Raw genomic sequence first — 17804 nt, forward strand, 5'->3', positions numbered from 1 at the left:
CCCTCCGGGCTCACACCAAGACTCCGGGCCTGCAGGGGCCAGACCGAGGGCGCCTCTGTGCGCCGCCGGCCGCGCGTGGCCTGGGGTCCTCGCGCCCGTAGCGCGCGGACAGCCGCCCCACCCATGCCAAGAAGAGGCGGAGCCTCTTTCCAGCTCCTCTGGGATGAGCTATTTTTAGAGATGTGGCGGTTGGGGGAAAGAGGGAACGCCGCGTTTAACCCGTGAGTAAAATCAGGATGCAGTGAACGGCTTCCCGGCCTTGCTGAGGAGCTGGACCCAGCGGAGCCCGGGGAGGCTGGACTGGCCCCAGGTCCCCACGCACTGCCTCCGGTGTAATCGCTGGCCTGCAGCGCAGCCTGGGGGGCAGGGCCCTGCGTACCCACCCTAAACTAAAAGGAACGCCTGATTTCTCCCAGACTGAGCCCCACGCTAGTTCTTTAGGTGTGTCCAGGACGGATGGCAACCAGCTTTCCCCCACCCCCTTAACCGTCTGTCTTACGCTGGGGGTTCTGGATGGGAAACCCAAGCTTAAAAAACTTTTCTTTCCTGATATCTGTCCCTAATCCTTTCCCATAGCCAGTAGTTGTTTTACAGAGACTGAGATTTCTGGGAATTTCTCTCCCACCCCCATTGTTAAGTCCTTTCTCCCACCACAGCCTCCATCTGCCAAGCTCTGCATCTTGGAGCACCAAAGCAAAAGTGTACGGGACCAAGTGTTGGCAAGGATGTACAGAGAAATTGGAACCCCTGTGTGTTGCTGCTGGGAATGTAAAATGGTACAGCCACTGTGGAAACAAAATGACAGTTCCTCAAGAAATTAAGCAAAAACAAAAAAATTATCATAATCCAGCAATTCCACCTCTGGGTACCCAGAAGAATTGAAAGAGGAACTCAAACAGGTATTTGTACACTCATGATTGATAATAGCATTATTCACAGTAGCCCAAAAGGAGGGGGGGAAATGAAGTGTCCGTTGACAGATGAATGAATAAACAAAATAAATGTATACAAAATGAAATATTAGCCTTAAAAAGGAAAGAAATTCCGACATAGGCTAGAATGTGAATGAACCTTGAAAACTACCTTAGTCTATTCAGGCTGCTGTAACAAAATACCGTAGACTAGTTCATAAACAACAGAATTTTTTTTTTCTCACAGCTCTGGAGTCTGAGAAGTTCAAGATCAAGGCCAGAAGATTCCATTCCTGGTGAGGGTCTGTTTCCTGGTTTTGATAGGCTGTCATCTTCTTGCTGTGTCCTCATGGAGTAGAAGAGGGATAGTAAATTCTCTGAGGTCTCTTTTATAAGGGCACTAATCCCAATCATGAGGGCCCCACCTTGTAACCTAATCACCTTCCAAAGGCTCCACCTGGTGGGGGTGAGGGGAGAGTCATGATTTCAATGCTATTTAGTGGGGGATGCAAACATTCAGAACAAAGCAAAACATATGCTAAGTGAAATAAGCCAGACAAAAAAGGATAAATATTTTGTGATTCCATTTATACAATATACCCTAGAGTAGTGAAATTTACAGAGACAGAAAGTAGAATACCTAGCAGGGGCTGGGGGACAGAGCATGGGAGGTTATTGTGTAATGGGTACAGAGTTTCCATTTAGGAATTATGAAAAAGTTGCAAAGATGGATGGTGGTGGTGATCATACAAGAATGTGAATGTATTTAATGCCACTGAATTATGCACTTGAAAGTGATTAAGTAGCAAATTTTATGTTATGTATATTTTACCACAATTTTTGAAGTGTTTTTTTTTTTTTTTAAACAAAGTGGATGGAGCAGGACCCAGGACCAAGTAGAGATGTCTATGAGCCATCTACTCTGATGGGGAATCTTGCTTCTTACCTCTTTTCCTAGTAAGCACTTTTTTCACTCTCTGAGTTTCACCTCATAGGAGAACAAAGAAGAATGCAGGCTTTTGGAGTCTAAAACATCTACATTCCACCTCTCAAGCTACGTAACCCTGGGAAAGTCACTTAACCTCCCCTACCTTCAGTTTTCTCACCTGTAAAATAGGAAAAATAAATTCTGCCTGGCAAGGCTGTTCTGAAAACCAAATTAGCTGAAGCATCTCTAGGCTCAGCCTGGGCTTGACAGTCAGGTTTGTGTCCCCTTGAGTTCATGCTGTGAAATCACTTAGAATATTTACTTCTCAGCTTTCTTCCCACTGTGTCCCTGAAGTTTGCAGAAAGTGGCTGTGGGAGTACATATGTGTTTTTGTGCATGTTACTTCTCCCAACCTCAATTTCTCCATGTGCAAATAGGGTGCCCTTTTTGTAGGGCTGTTGTGAGAAGGTGGATGTGACACACACCCATGTCCACCTTGGCCATGAACCAAAGCCTGCACCTTGAGCACCCATGGAGCTCTCATACCCTTCCCGTAGTGAGCCTTGGTTCAATACTCAATATAGGGAAGAGATATTGAGTGCCTATTCTACATATGAGCCAAGATCTGTTCTCCATCCCAAAGCTACCAAGAAACAAATTCAGAGCCTATGAAGAACTAGATCACTTAGCACTGGGAAGCTGTCACCCTCTGCTGCATCTTTGCTACAGCACACACAAGATTTGGCAGCACCACTGGGACCTGTCACCCAGAGAAGCTGGGCAGTAGCTATTAGGTGGAGGGGCAGGGAGGGTGGATTTTCCATATCCCTAGTTTCCATCTTACTGTAGTCCCTGAGCCCCTTCTCAGATCAGTGCTGGACAGCTCCCCAGCTCAGAACCTGTCAAAGGAGGTCCCCTTCCTATACCTCAGGATGTGTCTAGAAATTAGGACCCAGCCAAGGAAGCCCACATCTGCTGGCATCACATCTCAGAAGCCACCTCCAGATCTTACTCTCCTGAAATGAAGTTCAGGGCATCTGAAGTGTGTGGGAAGGTCCAACCTTGGGATGCCAGCCGCTAATAATCCATGGGTTTTAGAGTTGATGTATAATGCAGTCAGAGGGAGATTTTACATCAAAATCTGTTTTGGTTTGGTTTTTTTGGGGGGGTTCTCTTGAAAAATCTGAGAATCTGTCAAGAAAAAGGCTTATACTCTCACATTTGTAGAATTGGCTGGAGCTGAGGGGAATGTCTTCCTTAGGCAGACTCTCACCCAGTGTTTGTCAGCTTTGTTTATCTCACGGCACACTTGAACCTATAATTAAACTTTTGCAGCACACTTAAGTTATGTTGATCAAAAAAGAGCAAAAAAGAGAATATACTGACTGTGCTTCAAACTTCTTTAGAAAAAAATTTAATTAATGGTCTTCAAAAATTTTTGTAGCATGCCTAAGATCCTCTCATGGCACACCAGTCCATGGATACACTTCTCTAGTCCATTCCCTGAAAAGATCACTTAAGGAAATCTGAACACTTGTAGAAGATACCTCCTTCCTTGAAAGAAAGTTCTCTTCTGCAAAAATGAAAATGCAGGGCCAGAATAAGCCTAAGCAGGACATGCTTCATGAGTTTAGAAACAAACATAAGGTATGACTGGCTGGCTGTGATCTGGCCACTCATTTTCTGGCAGTGATGGGTAGCTCCTTCCACATCCCAGTCCATGGGGTCCTGCAACTTCCTGCCTCGGTCCTTGCCTTTCATGAGTGGGATTACCCGTTGGCCATTGAACGCTCAGAATGTTCTCTTGCTCTTTGCTGATGACATGATCTTGTACTTAGAAAATCCCAGAGACTCAACCACAAGACTTCTGGAAGTGATCAAGAAATACAGTAACTGTAGTGGGGTATAAAAATCAATGTCCACAAATCTGTAGCCTTTGTATATGCCAATAACAATGAAGTAGAGAAGCAAATCAAGGACACAATACCCTTCACAATAGCTCAAAGAAAATGAAATACCTAGGAATATACCTAACAAAGGAGGTGAAGGATCTCTACAGAGAGAACTATGAAACCCTGAGGAAAAAGAAATAACAGAAAACACTAACAAATGGAAGAGCATACCAAGCTCTTGGCTGGGAAGAATCAACGTTGTAAAGATGTCTATACTACCCAAAGCATTCTACAGATTTAATGCAATTCCCATTAAAATACCAATGGCATACTTTGAAAAACTCTAAAAAATAGTTCTATTTTGTTTGGAACCAGAAAAAAACCTTGTGTGGCCAAGGCAATCCTTTAATAAAAACAAAGCTGAAGGCATCACTCTGCCAGACTTCAGGTTATACTACATGTCTGCAGTGATCAAAATAACATGGTATTGGCACAAAAAATAGAGACATAGATTGATGGAACATAATTGAAAACCCAGAGATGAAACCTGCCTCTTACTGTCATCTGATCTTTGATAAACCAAACAAAAATATACTGGGGAAAAAGTCCCTGTTCAATAAATGGTGCTGGGAGAACTGGTTAACCACATCCAAAAGACTGAAACTGGACCTGCACCTCATACCACTTATAAAAATTGACTCACAATGAATCAATTTAATCATTTTAATCAATAAATAAAAGATTTAAATCTAAGACATGAGATGATAAAAATTCTAGAGGCAAGCATGGAAAAAACTAGATGATACCAGCCTGGGGAAAGATTTTATGAAGAAGAAGGCATCAGCAACGGTGGCAACATCAACAAAAATAAATAATGGGACTTAATTAAGCTCAAAAGCTTCTGCACAGCTAAGAACACAACACTCAAAGCAAACAGACAAACTTTCAGAATGGGAAAAGATATTTGCATGTTACAAATCTGACAAAGGATTGATAACTATTATAAGATAATTCATATATTTTTGAAATATTGAAAATATTTCTAATCCCCTCAAAACTATAGTGGTTGGGAATGTTAGTTGAAAAACCATTTGTCAGGCATTCTCTAGATGGGGAGTGAGAGCCTATGTGTGTGACTGTACTAGCTCCTGAGACATCTAGCTCTAGGAATCCTCACCCAGAGACTGTCAAGAGAGCCAAAACCAGCAGGAGTTCACAACCCAGGAGACAGCCATGGATGGGTGGTAGCAGGCCTCAGAGCCTGACCATGGTATCAGAAATCTAAGAGTCCATAACAAGTAGCTAGGAATAAATAAAGCCGGGGGGGGAGACATGACTTGTGGGTATTATTTAATAAGACTCAAAGCAGTGATTCTCATAGGGGGAAATATTACATTGAAAGGGGATGGATGGATATAGTTTGAAAGGGCATTATAATTTTTTTATTTAGAGTAAAATGTAAACTTTGTTTTTCTCATAAAGCAAGCTACCAAAAGGAAGGTTAGAAAAAATTCTAGCTGATGAGTATTTGCAGAAAAAATATTAATTCTCATACTTCCTGAAAGGAACAGATAAATTTTTTAATTGACAAGTTAAAATTGTATATATTTATGATGTACAGCATGAGGTTTTGAAATGGAAGAGGTAAATTTTTATGTGAATCTAAGGCATCAGTTTTAAATAGTTTGAGTTTGTAATTTATTTTATGAGCCATTTGAGGTAGGGTAAATACGTAAAATAGAAAAGGGTAGGGTAAGGAATAGCAGTTACCCTGGGGAGGATGGTCGTGTCCCAGGGTCATGAAGGCCAAGGATTAGGATGTAAGTTTAGGACCTTATCTGCTTAATCCAGCTGTATCTTCAGCCCCTAAATTGGCTTCATTAATATTTATTGACTGAATGCATAAATGAATGACAAAACCAGGACTAGAAATCAAGTCTCTTTTTTCCCCCAGACAATGCTCCAGAACTAAAGAGTATTAAGCAGAACATGCAGCAAAACTGTTAGCTGCCTATCCATTTTCTCTTCCTCCTTAAATTTCCCAACCTCTCTTGGAGCTACATTCTGGCCAGTGAGATATAATGGGAAGTGTTATGTGGTATTTGAAGGTATTCCACAAAACAAAGGGGTGCACCATTCCTCCTTTCTTCACCCTGCTGCCTAAAATGCAAACCTGGTGTGCTGGAGCATGGGCCACGAGCTATGCACACTAGGGATGACAAGCAGCAAGGTACAAGAAGCCTAGATCCCTGATAAATGCCATTATCACACCCACTCTGAATTACCAGCCTTCAGGCTTCTTTTGCATGAGAGAAAACGAGGCATCTATGTTTTATAGCCACTATTTGGGGGAGGGGGTTGTTCTATGATAGAGAAATCTAATCCTAACTGATACCTGAGTAAGCCTCCAGTGCCCTGGACAGAGTGGGAGTCAGGTGAAAGCGTAGCACTCCAGGAAGCTCCAGTTCCGTGATGTAGCAGCAGCACCCCAGCATTGACTCTATTTGCTACCTGCACCCAGCTCCCCAGTCACTGATGCCTCTGACCCTTGAATCAAGTCCCTGTAGGTCCTGGGACAGTGCTTGCGGTAGAGATTTTCTGCTAGTGTATTGCTTCCTCTAACCACAGCCCTCCCCTCCTGGTTCATGTAGTTCCACAAATGAAGGGCATAAGAGTCATTGAAACTCGGGTCCGTATCCCAGACGTCATAGTAGCGCCTCCACTCTGGATAGGAGATGGGATAAAACCTTTGCGGGTGTAGGAAGGACAAGTTGAGACACCTGAGGTCACTCAGTTCCTGGAAGTCTCCGAGTTTGCACCATACCCTTAACATCCTCGTCATCAAATTGGGGCCTTGGTTGCCCCAAATGTCTGAATTGTAGTGTTCAATGAAGTTCTCCATGCATGCCCACAGAAAGGGGTGGCGGGGGAGGAACCCGAACACCCCATTACTAGAGTATTGAGAGGCCTGTGCAGCCAAAAAGTTCTCTTCAGGGATGGGCTTGATGGAGATGACGTCTGTGTCCATGTAGACGCCACCGTATTTCCAGATGATGGCCAGGCGGGAAGCGTCGGAGCTGACGTGTAGCCAGTTTCTCTCTGTGCTGGCGTTGATCTGCAGGAGCAGGCGCAAGTCAGCCCATCCTCCTCACCCACACCCACCCCTCAACCCCACCCCACCCCCGCAGCCAGGAAGGGGCAGGGGACCACAGCCTGAGACCCCACCCAAAGCAGCCAGGAAGGATGAAGCAAGCCCCCTTCCAAAAACCCTTTTGCCACAAGCTCAGTTTTGCAAATTTTCCAAACTTACCTCCACTTCAAAATTTTTCCTTTAAGTAGAAAAATTATCAACAGGAAGATTTTAGCAGCTTTTAAAGATTTCATGAAATCATTTCTTTTTAATTAAAGCAGTGGAAAAGATAAAGAAGAAATCCAAAAAGATTACACAATAGGAGTATGAGTCATTCTGTGATGTGGGTGTACATTAGCCACAAATATGAACCTGTGAAGGAAGAATCAAATCAAGTCCTAATAATTCTAAAAACTGATAAAAAAAAAATTAACTGTGAAACTAGAAAAATTCAATATGTCTGCTATTTGAAAAGTTGGCAAAAGAGTTTTAAAATGCATACCTTTGGAAACGTATTAATTCCTTTAATAATATTCGTTGAGGGCCTACTTATGGTGTGCCAAGCCCATTAAAGCTGATAAGGATACAACAGTAAACAAACATACAAATTCCTCCTGGGAGGAGACCAACAACAAACAAGTAGATGTATACTGCGCTGGGTATGGATAAAGACTCCAGAGGGTGAGGGAGCTGTGAAAGGGGCAGGGTAGAACACTGTGTTATATCAGTTCCAGAAGAAACTTGAAGGAAGTGGGTGGGTGAAGCAGGCCCAAATCTAGGAGGCCAGGGTTCTAGGTAGAGGGAACAGCAAGTGCAAGGGTTGGGCCTGTGGCAGGAGCACACTCACCTTGTGCGGGAACAGGAAGGAACAGGAAGGGGGGTGAGTTGCTGAAACGAAGCAGAGAAGAGGGGAAGGTAGGAGTGGGAAGGGAGGGCAGATCAGGTAGGCTGAAGCCAAGACTTGGAAATTATTTGGAAGATTTGGAAGAAAGGAGCGATGTAATCTAAATTGGTCTTAAAAGGGTCACTCTGGCTACTGTGTGGAAAACAGTCTGGGAGGTTGGGAGGTGGCAAGAGTAGAAGCACAGAGACAGTTAGGAGACCGGTAAAATAACTCAGGCAAAGACGAAGGTGGTAGCAGAGGGAGTAAGGTAAGTGGTCAGGCTCTGCGTCCACGTCCACGCTGAAGATAAAGCGAATCAGTATTGCTGATAGACTGGATGGGGCAGGGGAGGGAGCTCATTACAGTGATTGCAAAGGCTAAAATATGAGCAAACGCAAAATACAATAATAAAAATAATTCAGTATAACTGGCATTTCTCATAAGGAATGCTAAGATTTTTGAATACAGAAAGCAAAATATATTGTTTTGAGTTAAAATATGTTGGTTAAAAGATTAAACAGTTGGCTCTTAACAAAATAAATATTATTTTAAAATTCTACTATAGGGCAGTGCCTGTGGCTCAGTGGGTAGGGCGCTGACCCCATATACCGAGGGTGGCGGGTTCCAACTCAGCCACGGCCAAATTGCAACAAAAAAAGTAGCCAGGCGTTGTGGTGGGCGCCTGTAGTCCCAGCTTCTCTGGAGGCTGAGGCAAGAGAATCGCCTAAGCCCAGGAGTTGGAGGTTGCTGTGAGCTGTGACACCACAGTACTCTACCAAGGGTGATAAAGTGAGACTTTGTCTCAAAAAAAAAAAAAAAAATTCTACTATAGGCTCGGCGCTTATAGCTCAGCAGCTAGGGTGCCAGCCACATATGTCAGAGCTGGCAGGTTGGAACCCAGCCCGGACCTGCCAAACAATAATGACAACTACAACCAAAAAGTAGCCAAGAGTTGTGGCCGTTGCCTGTAGTCCCAGCTCCTTGGGAGGCTGAGGCAAGAGAATCACTTAAGCCCAGAGTTTGAGGTTGCTGTGAGCTGTGATGGCACAGCACACTACTGAGGGCAACATAGTGAGACTCTGTCTCAAAAAAATAATAAAAATAAAATGAAATAAAATTCTGCTATAATGTGAAATGAAAGCAATTAACAAAAACTTTACAGAAATCTAGAAACTAAAACTTGGCTTGGTGCCTGTAGCTCAGTGGCTAGGCGCCAGCGACATACACAGAAGCTGGAGGGTTTAGAAACTAAAACTTTCTAGAAATCTAGAAATTCACTCCTAATCCAATCATCACATTGTATACAACTGCCAAAAATCTCATAAATAATTATAGCTAACAGTCATCAATAATTGTTCCAAGGTCTTTATAATCTACACAAATACTCAAAAATAGGGACTATGATCATTCTTATTTTTCAAATTAAAAATTAGGACCAAGAAATTTAGTCATTTGTCCAGTGTAAGAGGCAGAGATTGGGTTTGAACCCAAACCTCTGGCTCCAGATATCCACTCATTCAAAAGATAACAAGGTTTGGGTTAAAATAAGTAAATATGATTATTTGATAAATTGGCTGTGCATCCTTGGACCCATCTTGGGCTCCGCACCCCAGGACTCATCTTGCTTCTAAAATCCAACATGGTAACAGTAAAGTGCAGCTCAGAGCAACCCACACTGTGTTCCATGGAATACTAATTTCAAAAGATTATGTGTCACACTGAAAGAGGTGTCTATGCTCAAATAAGTTTGGGAAGTGATGCGTTCAATCAAACTAAATTTCTTTAGTTCAGAATTATAAAGAGGCTTTAATATCCTCATGTGCATGACTCATCTGTGAGAAAAGGATACAGTATGCAGCCTCTCCCAAAATAATTTGGGTAGAGATTTCTTTTTTTTAAGGAGCAAAATACAATTAGGTTGTATTAGTCTCTAGCCCAGGTATTGGAAATGTGTACAGTCCTGCAGCACTAACTCTAGCGGGTTAGCACTGACTGAACACTGCAGGGACCAAGCTGGCGTGTCTCTTGTGCTCCTAGCAACTGCCTCCCTAGACCACTGCCCAGGGAACCCTGCTGTTTGCAACTGCCTGGATCTGTAGAAGGTTGCTCCACCTCCATCTGGCAGGTCTCAATCTGAGACTTTGAGGCACTTTGGAAGGAGAAATGGACACCTTAGCATCTAGAAGCCACTGGGGCCAACAATAAAACTGAGCTTAGTGACTTCCCCCAGCCCCATCCCTTACCTTCCTGGCCCATCAGGGCCCTCCCCCTCAGGCCTTGTCACTTAGCCAGAAAATGTTTCCAGCTGCCAGCCCACCTCTCGGGACAGTCCACCCAGGCCCCAGGCGAACAAGGCAGGCAGAATAGGAGTTTTCTCTCTTTTTAGACAAATACTGTAGTATACTAAATAATGGCCACCCAAAGATATCAGGTCCTAACTCCTGAAACCTGTGAATGCTACCTCATATGGGAAAAGTATCTCTACAGATGTCATTAAGTGATGGATGTTGAGATGGGGAGATTATCCTGATGGATAATCCCAATGGGCAATGCAATCACAAGTGTCTTGTAATGGAGAGATAGAGGGAGATTTTACACACAGAGAGGAAAAGGGAAATTGAAGATGGAAGCAGAGGTCAGAGTGATGGGCTGCAGGCAGGAACGCCACAGCCACCAGAAGCTGGTCAGAGGCCAGGATGATTCTCCTGGAACTCTGAAGGGAATGCAAGCCTGCCAGTAGTTTGGTATTGGCCTGGTGAAAATAAATTTGGGACTTCTGGCCTCCAACAGAACTGTTAGAGAAGAAATTTTTGTTGTTTCAAGTCACTAAGTTTTGGTAACCTGTTACAACAGCCATAGGAAACTAACACAGGTACCTTCATAACATCCTCAATTCTGCCACCTGGCCTACGAAACCTAAAATGTTAATTCACTGATTCTTTATCAAAAAAAGGTTTGCTGATATTTAATATGGCCTATGATTAGAATTTGGGTAGGACTTTATATGGAAAGCAAATGGTATTATTTTTGTCTTGTTTGAGCTGATGGTTTCACTATGTTGCCCAGGCTGGCCTCGAACTCCTGGGCTCAAGGGATCCTCCCACCTCAGCCTCTGGAGTAGCTGGGACAACAGGCCCACACCACTATGCCAGGCACAAATAGAATTATTTTGATTTCAATTTTTTAATTACATTTTCTTGTTAAAAGAATTTTATTTATAAAATCAAAGCATTCGCGTCATTAAATTTATTCCTAATCCAATCATTCTAAAACATCTGCTGTTAATGTGTATTACATAGTTTCTTCATGTCTTTTTTTCCCAGTAGATGTGTGTGGCTTTTTGCATAACTGAAATCATTATAATTACTATAATTACATTATGACATGGGGGGTTTAATTCTATGTTGTGTATAGTCTTCGTATCATTTTCAAAAAATATTAGCATTAAAGCCTGCATAATGGAATCACTGAATGGTTGTACTATAATTTCCTTAAGCATTACCTGACTTCTTATCCTCTGTAAAAAACATATTACACTGAAATATAATTTCCTTATTATGCTGTACTACTAAGATGAGGATTATAAATTTCCTACGAGCTCCAGAAGTTTCTCAAAAATCATATATTAATACAGCCCAATTTCATATAACAGTTCTCCACTGATCCTTCATGGAGAATTTTCTACTTAAATCATTTTTGTGCTAAATATTGCTCAGCTTCTACCTGAGGTACAGGAAAACAAAGTTTAACATAGATAGGTTTAAAACTGTAGTGAAAAATAAGTGTTCTATACACCTAGAAAATATATAAAAACTCATTCAGTTAAGGATAATCTCAAAAGTAACCTAGGTCCTAAAAGAAATAAGGCTAGGAGAAAAAGACACTGCGCTGAAGATAAGCCCAGATTAAGTCTCTCCTGTTTACTTCTATCGGAACTCTGCAGTAGAAAGAGGGCCACGTGAGAGTCAACCCAAAGATGGGTTTTAGTTCTATCTCTGACCCTAAGTCCTTACCACAGAATACTCATCTACACAACCATTGACATTCTCAGTTTCCATGAACACTTACATGAGTATACCATGAAAACAATGGCGTGTCTTCAAATAGCCTTTTCATATCCAAAGGGAAGAGGAAAACGTTGTCTATGGCCGAGAGGAGGGATAAAGCTGGGTATGTGGAGTTTAAGGGCAGCTGCATGGAGTTGTTGAGCCCCTTCATAAAGAACACCACAGGCTGCTTCGGATAAATCTTGGCTGCAGACTCCACAGCACAGGAGACCAATGGGGGTGGCTCCATTCTCTCCGAGGTCTCTAGAAACACAATGCTGTGCCCATGGCTCAGGACGGCTTCTAGCCCCTGCTGGGACTTGAAGAGAGGAAGGCAGGAGAAGAGGCAACCGGACTTCAGAGTAAAGTGGTAGAGGAAGCCACAGGCCAGCAGCAGGATGACAGACAGGGAGAGCTGGAGCTCCTTCAGCATGGCCCCTTCTCTCTCCTGGCTGCTCCTTTAAATCAACACAATGAATTAAAGATTCCATTCATAAAACCTGATAAAGATAGGTGAAAACACTTCTAAACTTAAATGAAAAAAAAATCACAAGTGAAACAGAACTAAGTCAACTTCAACAATATTAAAAAGAAAAATGTATCATAGCCCATAAGGGTTTATCTTAAGATTTAAAAGTGATTCAGCATAAAAAAAATTAGTTAATAGGAAAACTATTAATGAAATGCATTATCTTAACAGACTAAAGAAGAAAAGCTATATGATCATTTTGGCTTGATAGATGCCAAGAATGTGATAAAATTTGATTTTTTTTTAATTTGACCTTTCATGACTTATAAAAAGTACAAGTAAATTGTCTTAAGCTGATAAACAATGTCTACCAAAACATATAGCAGTTATCCCACTTAATATGAAACATTTGAAATATCCAGTTACAGTCAGGAATATGATGTAGATGTCCATTTTTACTGTTACTGTTCAATAGTAATCTGATAATTATAAGCAATACAATAAAACAAGAGAAAGGAATTTGTACTATGAATATTAGAAGAGGCAAAAATATCACTAGCTTCAAGAAAATATGACTTTCTACCTAGAAAATCCAAGATAATTTAGTAAAAAACTAATAGATCTAAGAAGAAAATTAACCAAGGAAGCATACTAAAGGTTAAAGAGTTAAATCAACTGCCAAGATCACACAGGTAACAAGTAGCAGAGCCATGACTCTAACTTGGATTTACCTGCCATCAAATCCCAGGCTCTGAACCATGACTTACAGGGCCTCCCTCTCCATAAATGTTAGCACCGACTCTAGCGAACTCAAGAGAATAGGGGTCTCCATTCCTGGGAGGTCCATTTTTCACATTCTATGTAACTCATTTAGAAAAGACAAAACCAGTAAATCAGAGCTTACCTTATAGCCAGAAACTTACAGTTAGCCAGTATTTGAAGTCTCTGAAATGACAAGTCTTTCCTGCTAACACTTTCTGATAAATCACCACCCAGTCTTCCAATTCAACAATACAGGGGTAGGTAAATCATTGGCAGAAGATGAAGGCTAAACACAGAGAGTTCCTAGGAAGCTCCTCCCTTTACTAAGTTCCCCCAGACATAGACAATTGGGGACAACGGGGGGTTCACAGGATTTTTCAGGTAACCCACACACTAATCCTTCCTGTTTATGGCTCTATTATGAAGACTAAGTGGGCGTCATTTCACCTGGCAAAAACTGTATCATAGCATAAACCTGGAGCCAACAGATCCTGTGTTTGATCAGTTTAGCTTGATCAAAACCAAGGACAGAGACTTGGAAAAGTTTCACCAAACAATCCTGTAAGTTGGTTCAAACTCCTCCTTTGAAAAACAAGATTTGATTAAAAGAAAAGAAAGCCCATTACTACAAATAAGCAATGGACTTCATAGTCCAAAGGCCCAGTAGTCTAGCATGGAATTGACTCCCCAGTTCCTGTCTGCAGGAAAGCCCCTTTTGCCCCGAGGTCCCCTTCGTGGGGTATGAAGTCAGTTTTCTCATTCTTGATGTTCCAATCCCTACATCTCCCAGTGTACTTTCACTCATGTGTGGTCTATTCTCCTGCCCTTAAAATGAGCATTTAGTAATAAATCCTCTTGGAGCCATCCTCTGCTCAGAGTCAACTGTCTTCAGCCCAGAGCCTGCTCTTGGCCATGAACAGGTATCCACAGTTCCTTCCAGATGTTTTGGTATGCGCAGGCATGCCCCTGCCTAAGCAGACTTTGGATTCTGACATAGCAGGTGCTTCATCGAAGGTGTTAGCACTGTCCCATTCATCAATGGCTTCTGGTTTTCTATGTGCCAAAGGATCGCCCCAAACAGCTTTTAGGTTTCCACACACTTCTTCCCTTTGGAGCTGAATTTCTCCTCTGGACCTCATCAATTCTGGGCTCAGGGTACCTTCACATCTTTCTAAAGTTCTCTAGCATTGGATAGATTGGTTATTCTTTTCTGCAAAAGGAAGTAAAATTAATGTTCCTGCTCCTGTTCAGGAGTAACTGGAGAGCTCCATTGGTGGGAGTGACCCATTCCCAGGACCTTAGTCTTGTGTCTTAGTGCCTGCCAACTGCTAGCCCCATAGTCAAAATTATTGAACAATTAGTCAAGGCAGAGAGCAGTTAAGTAGTTAATGGCCTTTGTCAGGTAAAGATGGATGTGGGCATCAGAGATACAGCGAAATCCTAAGCACAAAAAGTAGGACCTGTCTAATCATGAATCAAGCAGTGAGTGTGATGGAAATAGCACTGTAACTCTGGCCACCACACGCTGAGGGCACCAGAGAAGTTACTAACCTACCCAGAGGCTCTACCTTGTAAAGTGTTGTAAAGCACAGAAAATGACTGTGCTCAGGTTTATAGTGAGGATTAAAGGGCTCTGTAAATCAAAAGCAACTCTCACTGTCTATCAAGGAAAAGCAGAGAAAAATAAAATACTATCAATTTGGATGTCATTTGGACTCCCCGATGATGAACATGAAGTTGTTTTGTTTTGTTCTTTCAGATGAATGAAATCTGTTTCCCAGTGAACTTTTAAGAAGGAGACCCTCCACCCTATAAGAGAGTTAATCAGGTATGTGCAGAAGCCTCATCACAGGGATCACAGCCTGATGTCCTTCCCAAGTCTTTCTGAGGCCCCCTGTTACCTGGGCCACTCTACCTGGAACTTTCCCAAGCCCCCAGATTCACCCTCTGGCATTCCCTCCAGTATGAGAAGCAGAACTACCTCCCCTTCATTCCACGCCCCTTCCTTCCCCTACCAGTGTCTCACTAACTTTCTGTCTGCTCAGGCAGGCACCGTGCTAGAAGCTTTTAACCTGAACTCCACAGAGCCCTAGTGGCTCCGAGGATAGGCTTCAAGGAACCCTGAACCCTGAGGCCATACGCTGCATCAGTACTTCAATCCTGGATGGCTTTTAGACATAGCTTCCCCCACATAACACCTTCCCTAAGGAATGTCCTTGCTCTTTGAGTCTCCATGACACCAACTCTCTTCAAAATTCCTCCAAATTTCTTCACTATACAATCTCAAGACTTCTCCAACCAGTCCAGAAACCCCTACGAATCCCAGTATAGCTACCTGAGCAAAGATGTACAAGGAACTATTTGTCTTTGAGCAACACATGGGTCTGAATCCACTGGTGCAGTCATATGGGCATTCAGGTGTTATCTACTTTCCTAGGATTCCTGCCTTTGTGAGAGAGCTCTTGCTCCCTCCATTATAATGTAAGTCAACTTGGGCATTCCAGCGGACTACAGAGTCTTGGGTGGGGGTTGCTGACTGATGAGACCTTAGGAAATGTGGATTAGTGTAGCCCCAAATAAATGAATAGGATAGGACAAAACCTCTGAATCTATTTTACAATGCTGTTCCTTGGAGCTAGTGTAAAGAAAAGGCAAACAAAGGAGGGAAACCACAGAACCGGAGGAGAGATTTCCCCAGCTCTTCAGCCCTCTGGATAACCTTTGATAACCTCAGTTGGTAATAGTTCAGTGTTTGGGGCCAAACTCTCTCCTCCATAAAGGACCCACTGTATTAACAAGGGAAAGTTGAAGGAATTTTTAACAATAAATATTTGTTGAATTGAATTGCACATGAAAAGCGTGACTGTTAATTCTGTAGCTTCTTGGAACTCAGATTTATTGTAAGCATGGAATGTTCACACCAGCAATACTTGTCCTATTTATTTTGGAGCATTCGGAACCACAGTTCCGGTTTTTAACATATTTGTTAAGCCAGTGGGACTGATAAACTTGTTAAAGCATTAAGCTATTAGCAGGGAAAAAACAATACACAAAATGATACCTTATCAACATTGCCTATTCCTTTCACCACTGCTCTGAAGCTGGAACAAAGACTGGAGTGCTGGCTTTACGTGAATGGAGAGATGGCTGGACAGAGGCGTTTCACCGCACAGCAAGAACAACTCATAGCGTAACACTAGGGAGTCCACAGAGAAATAATACAATAATTGATGCACATTAAGGAGTGACATCATCAACATTATATCCTGGAAAAAAAATAATTTTTTACTATAATTGCCAGAGTAAAACTCTTTTTCCCATATCAATATTTTAAGCTGTTCTGCATTTCCAAGAAAATGGTTCTAGCTTTGCGTTTCTGGCGATAATGCTTTTTGCCCTCCACTTATGATAGATTTACCACTCAAACATAACCTAGCTATCAGGAAAAGATTTCGGGGTTTGTCCTGGAAATGATTATATCCACACATGTACTTTTCCGCCTTTAAAAAAATTTATTTGCCGATAAAAGAGGAGGTAAAGGATAAGGGCAGGGAGATTAAGGGAAAAGAATTGTTTTCAGGGAACTAGTTGTGCCCCAGATACCTCTCTCTAAGTCTGAAGCACAGGGTTTGTAAGAAGCCTGAAGAAAACAGAGGCACCTTTCTAAGAGTAGAGGGCTGTTCGAAGGGACTTTACTGTTAAGTTCTATGAGCCAGTCTTTAGTTCTTTCTTCCTGTAAGGAACTGGTAACATCTTAGGTCTACTTATGCTGAGTGTCCACATGGCCCAGGACTTTTATAAAGAGGGAGTGTCTCTGAGAAAGAAACTCTTAAGGATTGATTAAATGTTTGCATCCCTTAAAATCCATGCATAGCCTCACCCCCAATGTGATGGTGTTTGGAGGTGGGACCTTTGAGAGGCAATTAGGTTTAGATTAGCTCCCTTAGAAGAAGAGGAAGACAGAGAGATCTCTTTCTCTATGTGTTTGCACCAAGAGAAGGCCACATAAGCAACACAGTGAGAAAGTGGAGGAGCCAGGAGCAGAGCCCTACTAGATTCTGAAATATTCTGGCTCCTTGATCTTGGACTTCAAGCTTCCAAAAATGTAAGAAATAAATGTCTGTTGTTTAAACCACCTGATCTGTAGTATTTTGTCACAGCAGCCAGCACTGACTTATACAGAAACCCTACAGCAAGCTTCTCTCTGCTCCCTTTACACATTTTCATGAGAATCTGTTTTTGAGCCACAGGTAAGATTAGAGCTGCTCTTAAGAGTTGGAGAATCAGGAGCAGGCCTCAGTGGGAAAGGGGTAACTTCATCTGCAACAGAAACCCCTAGGAGGTGGAACTACCTTCCTTGCCTAAGGCTTCTCTGCCTTTCCTTCTTTTTGTCCTTCTACACACACCTCCACTCTGTCCTCTTGTTATGCCTTTTCTTTTTAAACAGAGATCCCTGGGCCTCTCTTACGTCAGTGTCTGGCAATCACCACACACCTGGTTGCCTGAGGAAGAAACCAGAGAATCAATCTTAATTCTTCTCTCTCTTTACCCCACATGTACAGCTGTATAAGTAAGTTCAGGTCTTCCAAGAAGCATACACTGAGATGAGATTAACTTGTGCAAGGATTTTATTAGGGGAAATGCCTATGTGAGAAAAAATAGGACAAGAGATACACAAGGCTGAGTCAGCTTGTCAGATTGCAATGCAAATCTAAGAGAAGCTCCAGGAGTAGGTGGCATCCTGGGATGTCTCATCTAAGGCTGCTTGTCTAAGGAAGGTTCA

General features: G+C 42.4%; 2 protein-coding genes and 1 long non-coding RNA gene across 4 annotated transcripts in view; 1 reads left to right on the plus strand and 2 right to left on the minus strand.

The window, feature by feature from the left end:
• DZIP1L (DAZ interacting zinc finger protein 1 like) overlaps nucleotides 1-6261 on the minus strand; it is a 54778-nt gene extending 48517 nt beyond the window's left edge. Inside the window, exon 1 of the mRNA XM_053599288.1 lies at nucleotides 6127-6261. The gene's annotated coding sequence lies outside the window, so the exon portion shown is untranslated. The remainder of the gene's footprint in view (nucleotides 1-6126) is intronic.
• LOC128591642 (uncharacterized) lies at nucleotides 83-16100 on the plus strand. The gene is made up of 4 exons (XR_008381605.1): nucleotides 83-221; nucleotides 657-899; nucleotides 1159-1207; nucleotides 14781-16100. It is a non-coding gene; the product is annotated as an uncharacterized LOC128591642 (long non-coding RNA).
• Nucleotides 6192-14755, minus strand: A4GNT (alpha-1,4-N-acetylglucosaminyltransferase). Of its 2 annotated transcripts, none has more exons than XM_053599290.1 (3): nucleotides 13027-14755; nucleotides 11813-12248; nucleotides 6192-6846 (listed from the first exon to the last, which is right to left on the minus strand). In XM_053599290.1, exons 1-3 carry the CDS (start codon nucleotides 13104-13106, stop codon nucleotides 6232-6234), a joined length of 1131 nt encoding a protein of 376 aa, XP_053455265.1. In that variant the 5' UTR covers nucleotides 13107-14755; the 3' UTR covers nucleotides 6192-6231. The 2 variants fall into 2 exon arrangements, with proteins under 2 accessions (XP_053455265.1, XP_053455266.1); XM_053599291.1 differs by having other exon boundaries at nucleotides 13164-13619.
• Nucleotides 16101-17804: the final 1704 nt, after the last annotated feature.

Source organism: Nycticebus coucang, chromosome 8, assembly GCF_027406575.1.
Source record: "Nycticebus coucang isolate mNycCou1 chromosome 8, mNycCou1.pri, whole genome shotgun sequence".
Taxonomy (NCBI): Eukaryota; Metazoa; Chordata; class Mammalia; order Primates; family Lorisidae; genus Nycticebus; species Nycticebus coucang.